General features: G+C 44.3%; 1 protein-coding gene and 1 long non-coding RNA gene across 7 annotated transcripts in view; both read left to right on the top strand.

The window, feature by feature from the left end:
* The window catches only part of LOC125355611, a 174,693-nt gene that overhangs the window by 138,366 nt on the left and 22,765 nt on the right, over nt 1-13,562 (top strand). The gene's annotated exons all lie outside the window — the stretch shown is intronic.
* Nucleotides 2,542-6,031, top strand: S1pr1 (sphingosine-1-phosphate receptor 1). 6 transcript variants are annotated; one of them, XM_048352062.1, is made up of 2 exons: nt 2,542-2,858; nt 4,564-6,031. In XM_048352062.1, the coding sequence occupies exon 2, from the start codon at nt 4,766-4,768 to the stop codon at nt 5,912-5,914; it is 1,149 nt and encodes a 382-aa protein (XP_048208019.1). In that variant the 5' UTR covers nt 2,542-2,858; nt 4,564-4,765; the 3' UTR covers nt 5,915-6,031. The 6 variants fall into 6 exon arrangements, with proteins under 6 accessions (XP_048208019.1, XP_048208018.1, XP_048208023.1 ...); XM_048352061.1 differs by having other exon boundaries at nt 4,573-6,031; XM_048352066.1 differs by having other exon boundaries at nt 2,663-2,854; nt 4,573-6,031.

Raw genomic sequence — 13,562 nt, forward strand, 5'->3', positions numbered from 1 at the left:
TGAGGCCCTGAGTTCAAGCCCCAGTACTTGCCACACAGAAACAAACAAAACTAAATCTCTGTATAGACTTTGTATGCCCAGAGAGCTGATTGTCTTCAAATGTATTAACTAGCAGATTTTTAATAGATACTTGTAGACAAGTAAGGTCAGATAAGTATAAATATAAAACATTAAATCTAGAAGTCTACTTCTCTTCATGAGCATATATTTCAATTTCTTTTACATTACTATTATTTTTTAATTTTTCTTTTGTTTTGGTTAGTGCTGGGGCTTGAACCCAGGGCCTAGCATTCTTGTTGGACTCTATGGACTTCTACCCCATGGCTAGTGCTCTAACATGGGAGCTACACTTCTGCTTTTATTTGTTTGTTTGGTTCTTTTTTTTTTTTTTTTTTTTGTCCCCATCCTGGGCTGAACTCCGGGCCTGGGCGCTGTCCCTGTTTCTTTTTGCTCAAGGCTCTGCCTCCTGAGCCACAGCTCTACTTTCTGCATTTGGGGGTAGTTTTGTGGAGATAAGAGTCTCACTGACTTTCCTGCCTGGGCTGACCTCAAACCCTGATCCTCAGATCTCAGTCTCTTGAGTAGCTAGGTTGCAAGCATGAGCCACTGATGCCCAGACACACCTCCACTTTTAAGTTTTGCTGGTTATTTGGAGATAAGAGTCTCTTGAATTTGTCTGTCCAGGACTTTGAACTATGATTCTCAGACCTCAGCCTCCTGAGGAGCAAGGGCCATTTCAATTCTTCTTATTGGTTGTGGGGCTTGAACTCAGGACCTGGGCACCGTCCTTGAGCCTTTTTTTTCAAGGCTAGTTCTGTACCACTTTGAGCCACAGCTCCACTTCTGGTTTGCAGGGTGTTCATTGGAGATAAGAGTCTCATGGACTTTCCTGTCCAGGATGGCTTTGAACTGAGATCCTCTTGAGTAGCTAGGCTTATGGGCATGAGCCACTTACTCCCAGTCCATTTCACTTTTTGAATCCTTATTGACTGATGGACGACATTTGAATTAGGATGTAAGACACAAAAACACTTAAGTTTTGGAACCCAGCTCAGACTTTCATTAGCTGGGAAATTTACAGAACATGTGACCTGTCTGGGGAGCCTTTCTGTCTCGAATAACACAGCTAATAATCCTAGTTAACTACACAGAGTTGTAGAATCAAATTGGTTTATCACGTGCTCAATTCAGTCCAGGTACACAGCTCGCTGTTACTCTGGTCCCTTTAAAAAACTCCTTAGTAGCAGGTGGCAATGGTAGCTGACCTCTCACTTTCCTTGTGGTGCTGTCGATTTACACAACAGCATCTCCCCCTAGCAAATGCAGTTAAGTCCGTCAGCCCCCTCAGTCTATTCCGGAAGCCTGGCGGACCGTTAATCTTGCTTTCCCTATTGTGTGTACACACTTGAATTTGTGGCAATGACTTGGGTGCAGCCCCAGAAAGGGTCTGTTGTTTATTCAGGCTCCTGTGACTCATTCAGGTACAGGGCGTGTCTGGCAATTCAAACGGCACACTCGGAGGAAGTTTTGAGTTTACTTCTGACAGGGTGGGAGGGCTGGGCCACCCAGGACTGGGTGCAAACCTCATTTATTTTTTTAGCTAGCCCATCGCACCAGTGTTCTGAGCTTGCCACTAAGGCAAATCTGACCACGGCCTATCCTTAGCCTCTCAAACCAAGTAGTATCTAGGTGAACTAGAAGGGTGGATGAAATGTAATTATTGAGATTCAGGAGTGGGGGGAGAGGACGTTCATCTTCCAGGTGGACAGAGAAGGGGTCTGACTCTTAGCTGGGCAGCTGCAAGCTCCGGGTTGCGCTGGACATGGCGCCTTTGGGAAATTTCTGAGCTACCCAAGCCTTTAAATCTGTCAGGACTGCACCGGAGCCCGCCTCCTCACGGGCCCCAGGCCGGCTACAGTGTGAGACACACAGCCTGAACTTGAGTTCAGCATTCAGTTAAGGGGATCCCCCTCCCCCAAGAAGCCCCGGAGCTAGCCCATTTCACGGTGCACCCAAGGAAAAAACCATTTACTCCCCATTTCCACCGCCACTTTCGAAGTTTTTAGGGTGTGGGTAAAGGGATCAGTAGAGGAGTGTCAGGACAGGAGTGTCAGGACTGCAGTCTCCGTTTCCGAACCTGGCATCTCGCACTCGTTACCCAGCCTCTCTTCCTAGGTGGCCCCCAGTCACAACCAGGGGACCCGCGGCCTCCCCGGGACTGTGGAATAGGGGAGGGAGATCCAGAGGTCCTTTTGGAGATATGATTTGGTCACCCTGCTCAGTTTCCAAAGGGTCCCCAACTTCCTTAGGTTTCCTGGGCTCCGGGGCTCCGGTGAATTGTCTCCCTCGCCAGGGAACTGCGGAGAGCTGGCAAGGGACGTGATTTATAGCCTAGAATTTAGGGGACATTCGGCTCCGCCTCTCTGCGCCTCTCTCTCCCGGTCGTTGGTTGAGGAGAGGTTTTCTCTCGTTCTCTCTCGCTCTCTCTCGCTCTCTCTCCGTCTCTCTCTCGTCCCAGCCCCCAGATGGTTCACGGACGCCACTTCACTCGCGTCCAGCTTCGAGGAGGGGCGAGTGTCGCTGTCCGGGGCGGGAAGAGTTAAAGGCATTAACCCCTCCCCGTCACTTCTCCACCCCGGCGGGGCGCCCGGAGCCTCGGCTGCGAAGAGCCAGTGCTGGGCGGCGCGTTGCGCGGTGGCCTGCGGGGCTGGCGGCGGTGGAGCGCGCGGCTGCGGAGCGAGGGGACCCCGGCGCCGGGAACTTTGTGCCACTCGGCCGGTCCCAGGCAGCAACAAGATGCCGAGCGCGCTCTGCAGATCCCGAGCTCCCCGGACGCAACTTCGCCCTGCCTGAGCGAGGTAGGGGCTTCCACAGTCCGCTGGTGGGGAACTGGGGAGCGGACGGGGGCTCCTGGAACCCCCAGTATTGCGGGATGGAGGGAATTGGATAAAGTTTCTAAACCAGAACGAAACCGTCAAGAATTTTGCAGACAGCCCTCTCTCTGGACCCTGAGATTCTTCCTTGGCCAACTGGTTGGAGCCTGTGGGTGGGATTGCTCTGGGGTGCTTGGGGGTGGGCGCGGGGACAGCCCCTGAGCGCAGAACCCACTGCGGTGCGGCGCGGGTGGGGGACTGGGCGCAGAGAGTTGTTAGAAGACAGAAAGGGAAGATCGTTATTTTCGGGGAATTCTGTACACAAAGACGATTGGAGACGTGTACTGACTTAAAACTTGTGCTTCTGGCAAGTGGGGTGTAGAATTAAGATGAAGGTGACGTGGAGAGTTTAAGGGGTGTTTTTTGTTTCTTTTGGGGCGCGGGAAGCCTTTGCTACCCGGGAAATGACTGGGATTGCTCCAGCCTCGGTGACTTGGTTTGGTATCACAAAGTGCATTTAAACAACTTGCAAGCAGGCTTCTGCTCAAAGCGCAGTGGTGCCGTGTTTTTCCCACGCCTTTCTGTGAAAAGAGGCAAAGTGATATGGGGGTGGAGGACTGCCCACGCGTGTCCAGCAATGCCCACAACACACGTGTGCGCGAGTTCTGCAGAGTATTTTTGTACTTGCAGCTGGAAAAGTGATGGTGTGTGTTGTTAAATTCTCTCTCTCTCTCTCTCTCTCTGTGTGTGTGTGTGTGTGTGTGTGTGTGTGTGTGTGTGTGATGGCTACTGGCTACGCTGAAAACTTCTGTACTTTATGTATGAAACGTTTCTGGGATTTGCTGCAATCGCTTATCAATGTTCTTCCCTGAGTACCTTTAAATTTACTTGTGCTGGGCTTGTGGAGAAAAAAAGAAGAAGAAAGAATAGGCAGTTGCTTCACGGGGGCGCCTAGCTTTCCTGTTTACAGCAAGGCCTGGGCGGGCAGGCAGCCCACTCGTTGCTGCGCCTGGGACCCTCCTCACACCTGCTCCTAGAGTTATTAATAGAGAGCAGAAAAGTGGCTTACGATGTCAAATGATGTTCGTGCAAATATACTTTCTTGCATAGCAATTAGGAGGTGGTACTATGCCACTGAACTCTGTGAGCTGGAGAGGAGGGAAGAGGCGAGTGGCAGAGGTCTGCTTGTCCCTCCTCAGATTTGGCACTTGGGTTTCTTCCTTGGTGAGATCTGGCTGGTGGTAAGAGTTTAGCGGAGTTGAAGACCCCTTAGAGATATCTGTGGGCTGGAACTGGAGGCCAGGATAGAGAGAGAGGGAAGGAAAGGGTGTGTGTGTGTGTGTGTGTGACGCAGAATAGAACATTTTCCCGGGTTTTCCAATTTCCATTTTGATGAATGCTATCATAGAGGGAGTTTTCCTTTAGTTGGAGTTATCAATCTGAATAAATTGTGTGTGTATGTGTGTGTGTGTGCGCGCGCGTGCACGCGTTTCTCCAACTTTCCATTTTGTTTTGCTAGAAATGAAAATTGGATTAAAAAACCCAACATATCCTTCTCCATGCGCTCTCCCCAAGTTTCCTTAGAACAAACCACCAACAGAATTGGAGCAATGCCTTTGCTGGAATGAATTATGCTAATGTGCGGTGGCTTTACCCTCCCCCCCCTTCTGACTCTTGTTTTCTTTGTCAGTTGTTTCAGGCTGCGGTTCCCCAGGCCCTCTCTAGCCAAGGAAAAAAAGAGCTTGAATCTCATCTCACTGAATACCCCTTGCAGCGTGAGCAGAGGCAGGCCCCGTGGACCTCTCCCTCTAGCGGCCATCCGAGGAACTGTCACCCGGGGCCTCCTTGGGTGTGTGTGTAGTGGTGGTGGTGGGGTGACTGGGTGTAGCACCATGGGGTCCACCAACACCCCACTGGTCAAGGCCCTCCACAGCTCGGTCTCTGATTATGTCAACTACGACATCATTGTCCGGCATTACAACCACACGGGCAAGCTGAACATCAGCGTGGACAAGGAGAACAGCATTAAGTTGACATCAGTGGTGTTCATCCTCATTTGCTGCTTGATCATCCTGGAGAACATCTTTGTCTTGCTGACCATTTGGAAAACCAAGAAGTTTCACCGGCCTATGTACTACTTCATCGGCAACCTGGCCCTCTCAGACCTGTTGGCGGGGGTGGCTTACACGGCCAATCTGCTCCTGTCTGGGGCCACCACTTACAAGCTCACCCCGGCCCAGTGGTTTTTGCGGGAAGGGAGCATGTTCGTGGCTCTTTCGGCGTCGGTATTCAGCCTCCTAGCCATCGCCATTGAGCGCTACATCACTATGCTGAAGATGAAACTCCACAATGGGAGCAACAGCTCTCGTTCCTTCCTGCTGATCAGCGCCTGCTGGGTCATCTCCCTCATCCTGGGGGGTTTGCCCATCATGGGCTGGAACTGCATCGGTGCGCTACCCAGCTGTTCCACGGTGCTGCCTCTATACCACAAGCACTATATCCTTTTCTGCACTACCGTCTTCACCCTGCTCTTGCTCTCCATTGTCATCCTGTACTGCAGGATCTACTCGCTGGTCAGGACTCGAAGTCGCCGGCTCACCTTCCGCAAGAACATTTCCAAGGCCAGCCGAAGCTCCGAGAAGTCACTGGCCTTGCTGAAGACGGTGATCATCGTCTTGAGCGTCTTTATCGCCTGCTGGGCGCCCCTCTTTATCCTGCTCCTGCTGGATGTGGGCTGCAAGGTGAAGACCTGCGACATCCTCTTCAAAGCTGAGTACTTCCTGGTGCTGGCCGTGCTGAACTCGGGGACCAACCCCATCATTTACACCTTGACCAACAAGGAGATGCGCAGGGCCTTCATCCGGATCGTGTCGTGTTGTAAGTGCCCCAGCGGAGACGCCACGGGCAAGTTCAAGCGACCCATCATCGCGGGCATGGAGTTCAGCCGCAGTAAATCCGACAATTCCTCCCACCCCCAGAAGGACGATGGGGACAACCCAGAGACCATCATGTCTTCTGGGAACGTCAACTCCTCTTCCTAAGACGTGAAACTTGCCAATCCGATCCTCGATCCTGGAAAAATGCTCATACTTGGGTCAGCATTTGAAAAAAAAATGCATTTGAGCCTCAAAGGGCTGTGATGAAGGAGCTGCTGAGAGAGAGAGAGAGAGAGAGAGAGAGAGAGAGAGAGAGAGAGAGAGAGAGATGGAGTGGGGGAGGGGAGAGAAGGCACTGCCTGGACTTGCGGGTGTGGGCTGGTTGTGTAGTTTCTGTGAACAATGCACAGGGAAGGGTGGAGGTCAGGTTTGGATTTGGAGCCTATTTCCTCCCCCCCGCCCCAACCCTGGAGCTTTGATTTTGTACTGAGCCAAAGGTCTAGCATTGTGTCAGGCTCCTCTAGAGTTTCTTCAGCCCCTCCTCAAAGACGGAGGTCCCTGGGGCAGGGCCTCTGGAGTTTTGAGATGATTTCTTTCCCTATAGTTTCAAGCCCAAGAGTGTGTTCTGCTGTGCACTCCATGTCTTCCAATGCTCTGCGTGCCACCCCACCCACACCCTTCCTTGAGGTTCTTTGACTTTGTGGTGAACCTGCCCAGTGTTCACAGAGGTGGATTGTGGCACAGTCCCAGTTCAAACTCATCTGTCAGCAGGTAGGCTGTGTCCTTTAAGTTAGGCAGAAAGGAGATGGAAAATGCTTGGGGATGGAAAACAATTTCATTCGCCAAGGCCAAAGTTTCCACTCAAGTTGGATGAGTATTTTGGAATTTGGTTGAAATCACTTGGAGTTAAAAAATACACACACTTTTTTTTCTTCAATGAAATGTGTTGTGCTGTCATGTCCATCTTGGCTGTAATCAGAATAAGGAAATCTTTATCTAAATGCTATCAGCCAAGTTCTTTAGTATGGGGGAGGGTGGAGACAAAAGCAAAAGAAAACAAAATGAAAACTGGGGATTAACTTTTGTAAACCACGAGAGAATTTTAAATTTCTAACAAATAGGATATCAGTCTTTGGCACTTTTTTTTGTGGATGTTTATTTCAAAGCATGTGTTTCAACCAACAAGATGGTTGTATTTTGTTGTGTTTAAAGTACTTTTTTTCATGATGTTTGAATGTATTTGTTTCAGCAGAGATCATTTTTTAAAAATCAGATTTCTTCCTAACCTGTGTTAATACCATTGAATGTGTACTTCTTAAAATACCATCATTGTGTGCCCTTAAAAGCATTACTTTAATTGATAGGGAACACCAGAAGTTTTTCAAAATAGCTATTCATTAGGTAGTAAATACGATGTGCATAAATATTACAAAGAATAAAAATATATTACTATCTCTTTAGTATGGTTCCAGTGCAATTAAACCAAGAAAGATATTGTTGTTGTTTTTTAAAATAGTATTTAATAGGTTTCTGACTTGTGGATTATTTTGCACATAGCTTTATCAACTTTTAAACATTAATAAACTGAATTTTTAAAGATCCTTTTGAAAAGAATATTTTTTAAAAATGGTTTTTGAGATATTCTCTTTGATCATATGGCTCTGTGGAATCAAAGTTAAGGTCAAAGGTCTCTTATACCTTAAGGATTATCACCTTGATAAACTAGAATGTGAAAAAAAATGTGGTTTTTTTAGAAACCACTCTATCTTTTTTTTCAGGAAGAGAAACTTCAATAAGGGCTGGGGATATGGCCTAGTGGCAAGAGAGAAACTTCAATAAACTTACAATGAACAGTTGTAAAAAAAGGTGAGATCAAAACCACCAATCTTCTAAATACCACAATGTCAAATAAATATAATTGCTGGAGTTTTAAATTGCGTTCCAGCCAAACAAAATTAAGGATAAGTTTCTGTCCCAAACCATGGGCTTTAAGAGACTTAACAATGTGGTCTTAAATCTAATTTAAATTCTGACATAGAATGATCAGCTCAAACTCATCAAGAAAGCATACATACTGTTTTTTCCACTGACATGCCAGGAAAGTAAGAACATGAGCATAAGAGAAAATATTAAATGTCTCAGTTTCCTTTGGATAGTTTTGGGTTTACCAGGCTGTGTTTTGAACAAATAGAAACACACAGTATCAGTCAAGAAACAATTTGTTAGCCAGGCACCAGAATTGCATACCTGTTATCCTAGCTACCCAGTAGGCTGAGATGTGAGGATTGTGATTTCAAGTCAGCTTGGGCAGGAATGTCTGAGATACTGATCACCAATTAACCACCAGAAAAAGAAAAGAAAAGCCAGAGTGGAGGTATAAAGCACCCCAAGCATTAGTATTGGTACAAAACAAATGAAAAGATAAGAAAATTGCAGAATATAGGCTGAGTAGCTAGGCCCTTTTTATTTAAAAACTTTCCATTGTGTTTGAATACCTTAACATGTTTGGTTATTCATTTCTCCAAAGAGAAAATGAAAATAAAGAATGTGAAGCAAGCATCAAAGAATTATTATGATAGTTAACTCTCAGTGGGATTGTCTTCATTGGGGGAAAAAACAAAAAAAAATTCAGTGTGTTGGACTCCCCAAACCTATTGTCACTTTCAGAATGTGTGTTTTTGAGTGTCATTGAATGTACACAGGACACAGTTGGGATATGAAGATAAACCTCACCTCACAGACTTGATGTCATTTCAGAGTAAGGTTAACTGTGGGAAACAGAAGTGTGTTTGCTAAGGAAATCTTAGGTCATAACCTCCAGCTTCCTGAAGGAAATGCCAAAAATGCTCTGAAGACAAAAGGCTGGAAACAAACTGGAATGTTTCTGTCCATCTGTCTGCCCAGGCGGAAGGAATGACTTCATGTTACACTCACTTCCTAGTACTTTCATGACAGTCAGGCCCAATGGAAAAGTGTGTCCATTTTGTTTCAGTGGAGGACACAATGTGTGTGCAACCTGGCTTATCTTTAGAAGGCACAGCTGTGACTCACAAAACCGAGGGCAGATGGGAAGAGGAGTTGCTGGGGTCTGGGGAGTTCCTTGGCAACCAGGAAACCAACCTCAATGGCCCACCTGTGAGTACAAAATCCAATGACACCAGTGGCTCACACCTGTAATCCTAGCTCCTCAGGAGGCAGAGATCTGAGGATCATGGTTCAGAGCCAGCCCTGACAGCAAAGTATGTGACGTACCTATCTCAACCAAGTAGTAGAATGCCCGCCTTGAGCAAAAAAGGAAAGGGACAGTGCGCAGGCTAAGATGAAGGAATTCTTAGTTTTATCCCAACATGACTATCTGGTTTTTATTGAGTATATTCCAGGAAGTGGAGAACGGGGAAAAAATCTCAGTGGCTATATGCTTATATTAAAATATACTCAGACAAAGTTTTGATCCAAAACATGTTCAAGAGCTGTGAAAGGCAAATGGAAATACTTTACATATTTGTGTAAAAAAAGTTCAATTGGCCCAAAGTATTAGAAAAGTTATGAAATGGCATCACATAATACTTTATCTCCAGCAGTTAATGTGATTATGGGTTTACAGAATTCAAAACCTTATGTAAGACAAATTCTTTTTTCTATATTTTTAGTCTTGACTACATATTGATTTAATAACCAAAATCAGTCTCATAATATTAGAAATTCAGGTTATAGTCAAAGTTTACAACATATTAGATTCTTCTGAGTAATATCAATACTTCAGTTATGTATAGTAGTTCACTTGTTGGTTTCTTTTTCTCTCCAAGTCAGAATATAAAGTATTTAATTCTAGGTCTTTTCAAATTATGTTAACTTCTCTTGTGGGCATTGCCTTTGTTAAAGATTTGCCCAATGAATCTCCCTGTTGTGGTTTTAACCTAGATTCCATGCTTTATAAGCTCCTGATTCTTCGTGCCTATGTGCCATACATCACTGAGATATTTTACATTGTGAAAGAATACCTTCAGACAGGTGGCAGATTTCCCTGGAGAGATTCTTCAAAATGAAGATGACCTTCAAGCAATTCTCAGTATTAGCCAATCCATTTCAGTTGAGCAGTGGGGAATGGGACTGGGGTAATCTAGGTAAGAATAGCCCACATACAAAGCTCTGGGAGAGTTGACCTTGTAAATAGTCTGTAGCTCCAATGTGGGAGGGGTGAGATAAATTGTAATCCTGGCACTTGGGGAGGCAGGAGGAGAAGGATTAAGAGTGGATAGCCAGTCTGGGCTGGTCATTGGCTGAAAGTCTAGGAATGCCCTTTATCTACAATCAATGAAGTTTTGTAATCTGTGTAAAATGATGTTATTATTATTATTTTTAAGGATATGGTTTGTCATATGCTTCTGATCTGAAATTATGTTTTCTGTGGGCAACTAACTGATTTGCTCAAATTAGATTTCCAAAGCAGACATGCCTGAATTATCTCTCAATAATTGGTCAACATTGAAGGAGTAATTATAATTGCTATTATATACTATTATATAAAAACCTATTAGGCTTTTCTTTTCCTGTGAACACAGCCAGTTTTTTTTTCTTTCTCTTCTCTTCTTTTTCCTTTGCTTATTGATGTATATTAATTGTACATAGTAAAGGGTTTCACTAGGACAATTCTATACATGCACATAGAAAGTTGTCAATGAAAAATAATAAATTACATCATTTCCTTCAAACTTCCTGCCCTTCTGATGTGTATTGGGCCAAAGAAAAGGACTGAAAATACAACTATATTTACCTTAGCCTCTGCTTCCATAAGGAAGGGATCTAGATAGAGCTTTGAAAAAATTCAACGTTTACTTCAATAAGCAAAAGCCTTTAGATTGTCTACCAAATAAAAAATGATTTTGCCAGGCTCTAGTGGCTCATGTCTGCAATCCTCGTTACTGAAGAGGTGGAGAACTGAGAATTATGGTCTGAAGCCAGCCCAAGCTGGAAAGTCCAGGAGACTCTTATCTCTGATTAGCCACAAATAGTCAGAAGTGGAGCTGTGACTTCACTTCTGGAGCAGTAGCCTTAAGCCACAAAGCTAAGAGACAGCAGCATCCATGCCCCCAGTTCAGTTCTCATTACCTATGAAAACAGAAAAAGAAAACAAAAAGATTGTTAGCTAGTAATCAAAAAAATGCCAGAAAACAGAAGGATAATTAATAGCATTAGATAGACTGGCAATTAATTCAGTCTTGTCACAATCTTTGACAAGAGCTAGGACCCATAGCAGTGTTGACTCCAGTTAAAAATCTATCTCCACATTCATCCTATCTCTTATTCCTTGTGCTTGTTTCTCTGATTTAGACTGACCTGCTTCCTGTTTTCCTTGTGGACTCAAAGATTAGAACTCAGTTTTAGCTGTACATAAAGCCTTTAGCCAAAGCCAAGTGTAGGATACTGACTTGAATGAACAAGGATTGCTACATTTTGGGCTGGGAATGTGGCTTAGAGGTAGAGTGCTCACCTAGAATGCATGAAGACCTGGGTTTGAGTCCTTAGCACCATATAAACAGAAAAAGCCAGAAGTGGTGCTGTGGCTTAAGAGGTAGAGTGCTAGCCTTGAGTAAAAAGAAGCCAGGGACAGTGCTCAGTCCCTGAGTTCAAGCCCCAGGACTGGCAAAAAGGGGGGAAAAAGGAATTGCTACATTTAGTTTTGTTGAATCATCTTATTTTTCAATCAGCAGTTTCTTAAAAAAAAAAAGAAAAGAAATGGATTAGTACATTGTAGTAAACCCATACAATGCAATACTATTTAGTAATTATAGAAAGGAATATAATAACATTTTTAAAGTTTATATGCACCTAAGCCCATTATGTTGAGCAAAAGAAGCCAGTCATAGAAGAAGCATGAACTGTATAATTTTACTTATGTGAAGTGTAAGAAAAGAGCTAAGTAATGGAAAGTGTTAACAAGTAGAACAGTGGTCAGGTGTAATGGTGCACACCTGTAATCCCAGCTACTCCAGATGTAGAGGCAGGAGGAGCTTGAGTTTTAGGCCAGCCCTGGTGAAGCTAGCTATAAGATTACATCTGGAATATAAAATAAAAATAAAAGGGTTTGACAATGTGGCTCAAGTGGCAAAAACAATTGCCTAGCCTAGCATGTAACAAAGCCTTGCTTGGTTCAATCCCCCAGTAAAACACACACACACACACATACAAATAGGAATAAACTTTCTAGGTTGTAAACAGTACTCATTCCCTTAAAATTATAAGAGCATTGTCTACTCACACATATGCAGTCAAGCATATTCTTAAGATCTCTAAATGTTTTTTTTTTTTTAATCGCAATGTTTTATGTCAATTCTGACTGTGAGAGCCAGAGGGGTCTTTCTCAGTGGAATTAGGAGAAGATTCCATAAAGTCCAAAAAAAGATGGCAACTGTCCCAGAGTCTCCCATAGAAGGGACATATTAGCATTACCCCATGCCCACAATCAAAACATCCACATGCTAAGTAATCATGACCCCATGATACTCTTTCGCTTCTATAGGATGAGAATTTGGCTTAAGATTAGTATTAGTAATCCCCAAACAATTTCTCTGTGTTGGAAGAGTCTGGGGACGTAATGAAACTTGTCATAATAAAAGTTGGTTGACATTAACATTTCATGTATTACCATATAAAGATTCGTAAACAGATTTATGAAGAATGAACTTTTAGGGTTTGGGGACTTAGCTCAGTGGAAGACCACTTGCTTGGCAAGTGCAAGGCCCTGAGTTCCATCCTCACTTCTGAAAAAGCAAACAAAACCCCCAAAGCTAAAAGAATGAACTTGCAATGGTGAGGTGGCTCAAAGGCTGACATCTGAGGATCACAGCTCAAAGCCAGCCCCAGCAGAAAGTTCAAGAAGCTCTTATCTTCAATAAACCACCAAAAAGCTGGTATTGGTACTGTGGCTTAAGTGGTAGTGCATCAGCCTTGAGCACAAAAGCTCAGGAACCAAGCCTAGGCCCTCAGTTCAAGCCCCATGACTGCCAAAACAAACAAACAAACAAACAGAAAAACAAACAAAAACCCCACATTTGTATTGGAAACAGAAAAAACAAACTGTAGTGTTCCAAACTATTTCTTACCATACATAATCAAATCTATACAAGGCATTTGATCAGATAACACTTACCTGCACATAAAAGCAGTACATTGTTAGAAATAATGGGCAGGGACTCAAAGAATATGAAAGACAGGATTGTGTGTTTTTAAGGATTTTACAATCCTGAGACTGTTGTTTGCTTGGGCCTATGGGCTCCTTCTCCAGCCAGCTTTGGGCACCATGTTACCCTGAACCTTGGACAAGCTGACTGGACGTGAAGCTGGAAAGTAAATGGGAGGGAAGAAGCAATGCTAGCTGTGCAGACAAGAAGCTGGGAATGGTCTGATGGTATTCATCAATTTCCCTGTTCATTCTGCTGTTCCCATCTGCTTCTAGGCCTTCCCACTCCTATCCCTTCACAAGCATTCTTGCCTGTGTTGTGTGCCATAGACACAGGCAAAGTGACAAATGGGGCACCTGCCTTTAGAGAGGATTTAGTTTCCCAGCTCTAGGGCTTCAATGTCCCTTCCCTTTGAGATTAAGCAATATGGCAGAAGATAGTTTTCTCTATTTTTTTAATGAACTTTTTCATGGGATTATATACATTTAATTCTTCAGCAGTGTAAAATCACTTCAGTTAGTGAGTATGATCCACTTTGACAACCTTTTATTTCTGACTTTTGTTGTTATTCTTGTTGCTTCTTTATGCATGCTTGCTGCTGTGAGGGCTTGGAGTCAGAGCCTCAGCCCTGT

This window comes from Perognathus longimembris, chromosome 7 (genome assembly GCF_023159225.1).
Source record: "Perognathus longimembris pacificus isolate PPM17 chromosome 7, ASM2315922v1, whole genome shotgun sequence".
Lineage (NCBI taxonomy): Eukaryota > Metazoa > Chordata > Mammalia > Rodentia > Heteromyidae > Perognathus > Perognathus longimembris.

What these genes read in the sequence shown, in the direction of transcription:
- S1pr1 (XM_048352062.1), top strand. Translation starts at nt 4,766, where the DNA reads ATGGGGTCCACCAACACCCCACTGGTCAAGGCCCTCCACAGCTCGGTC.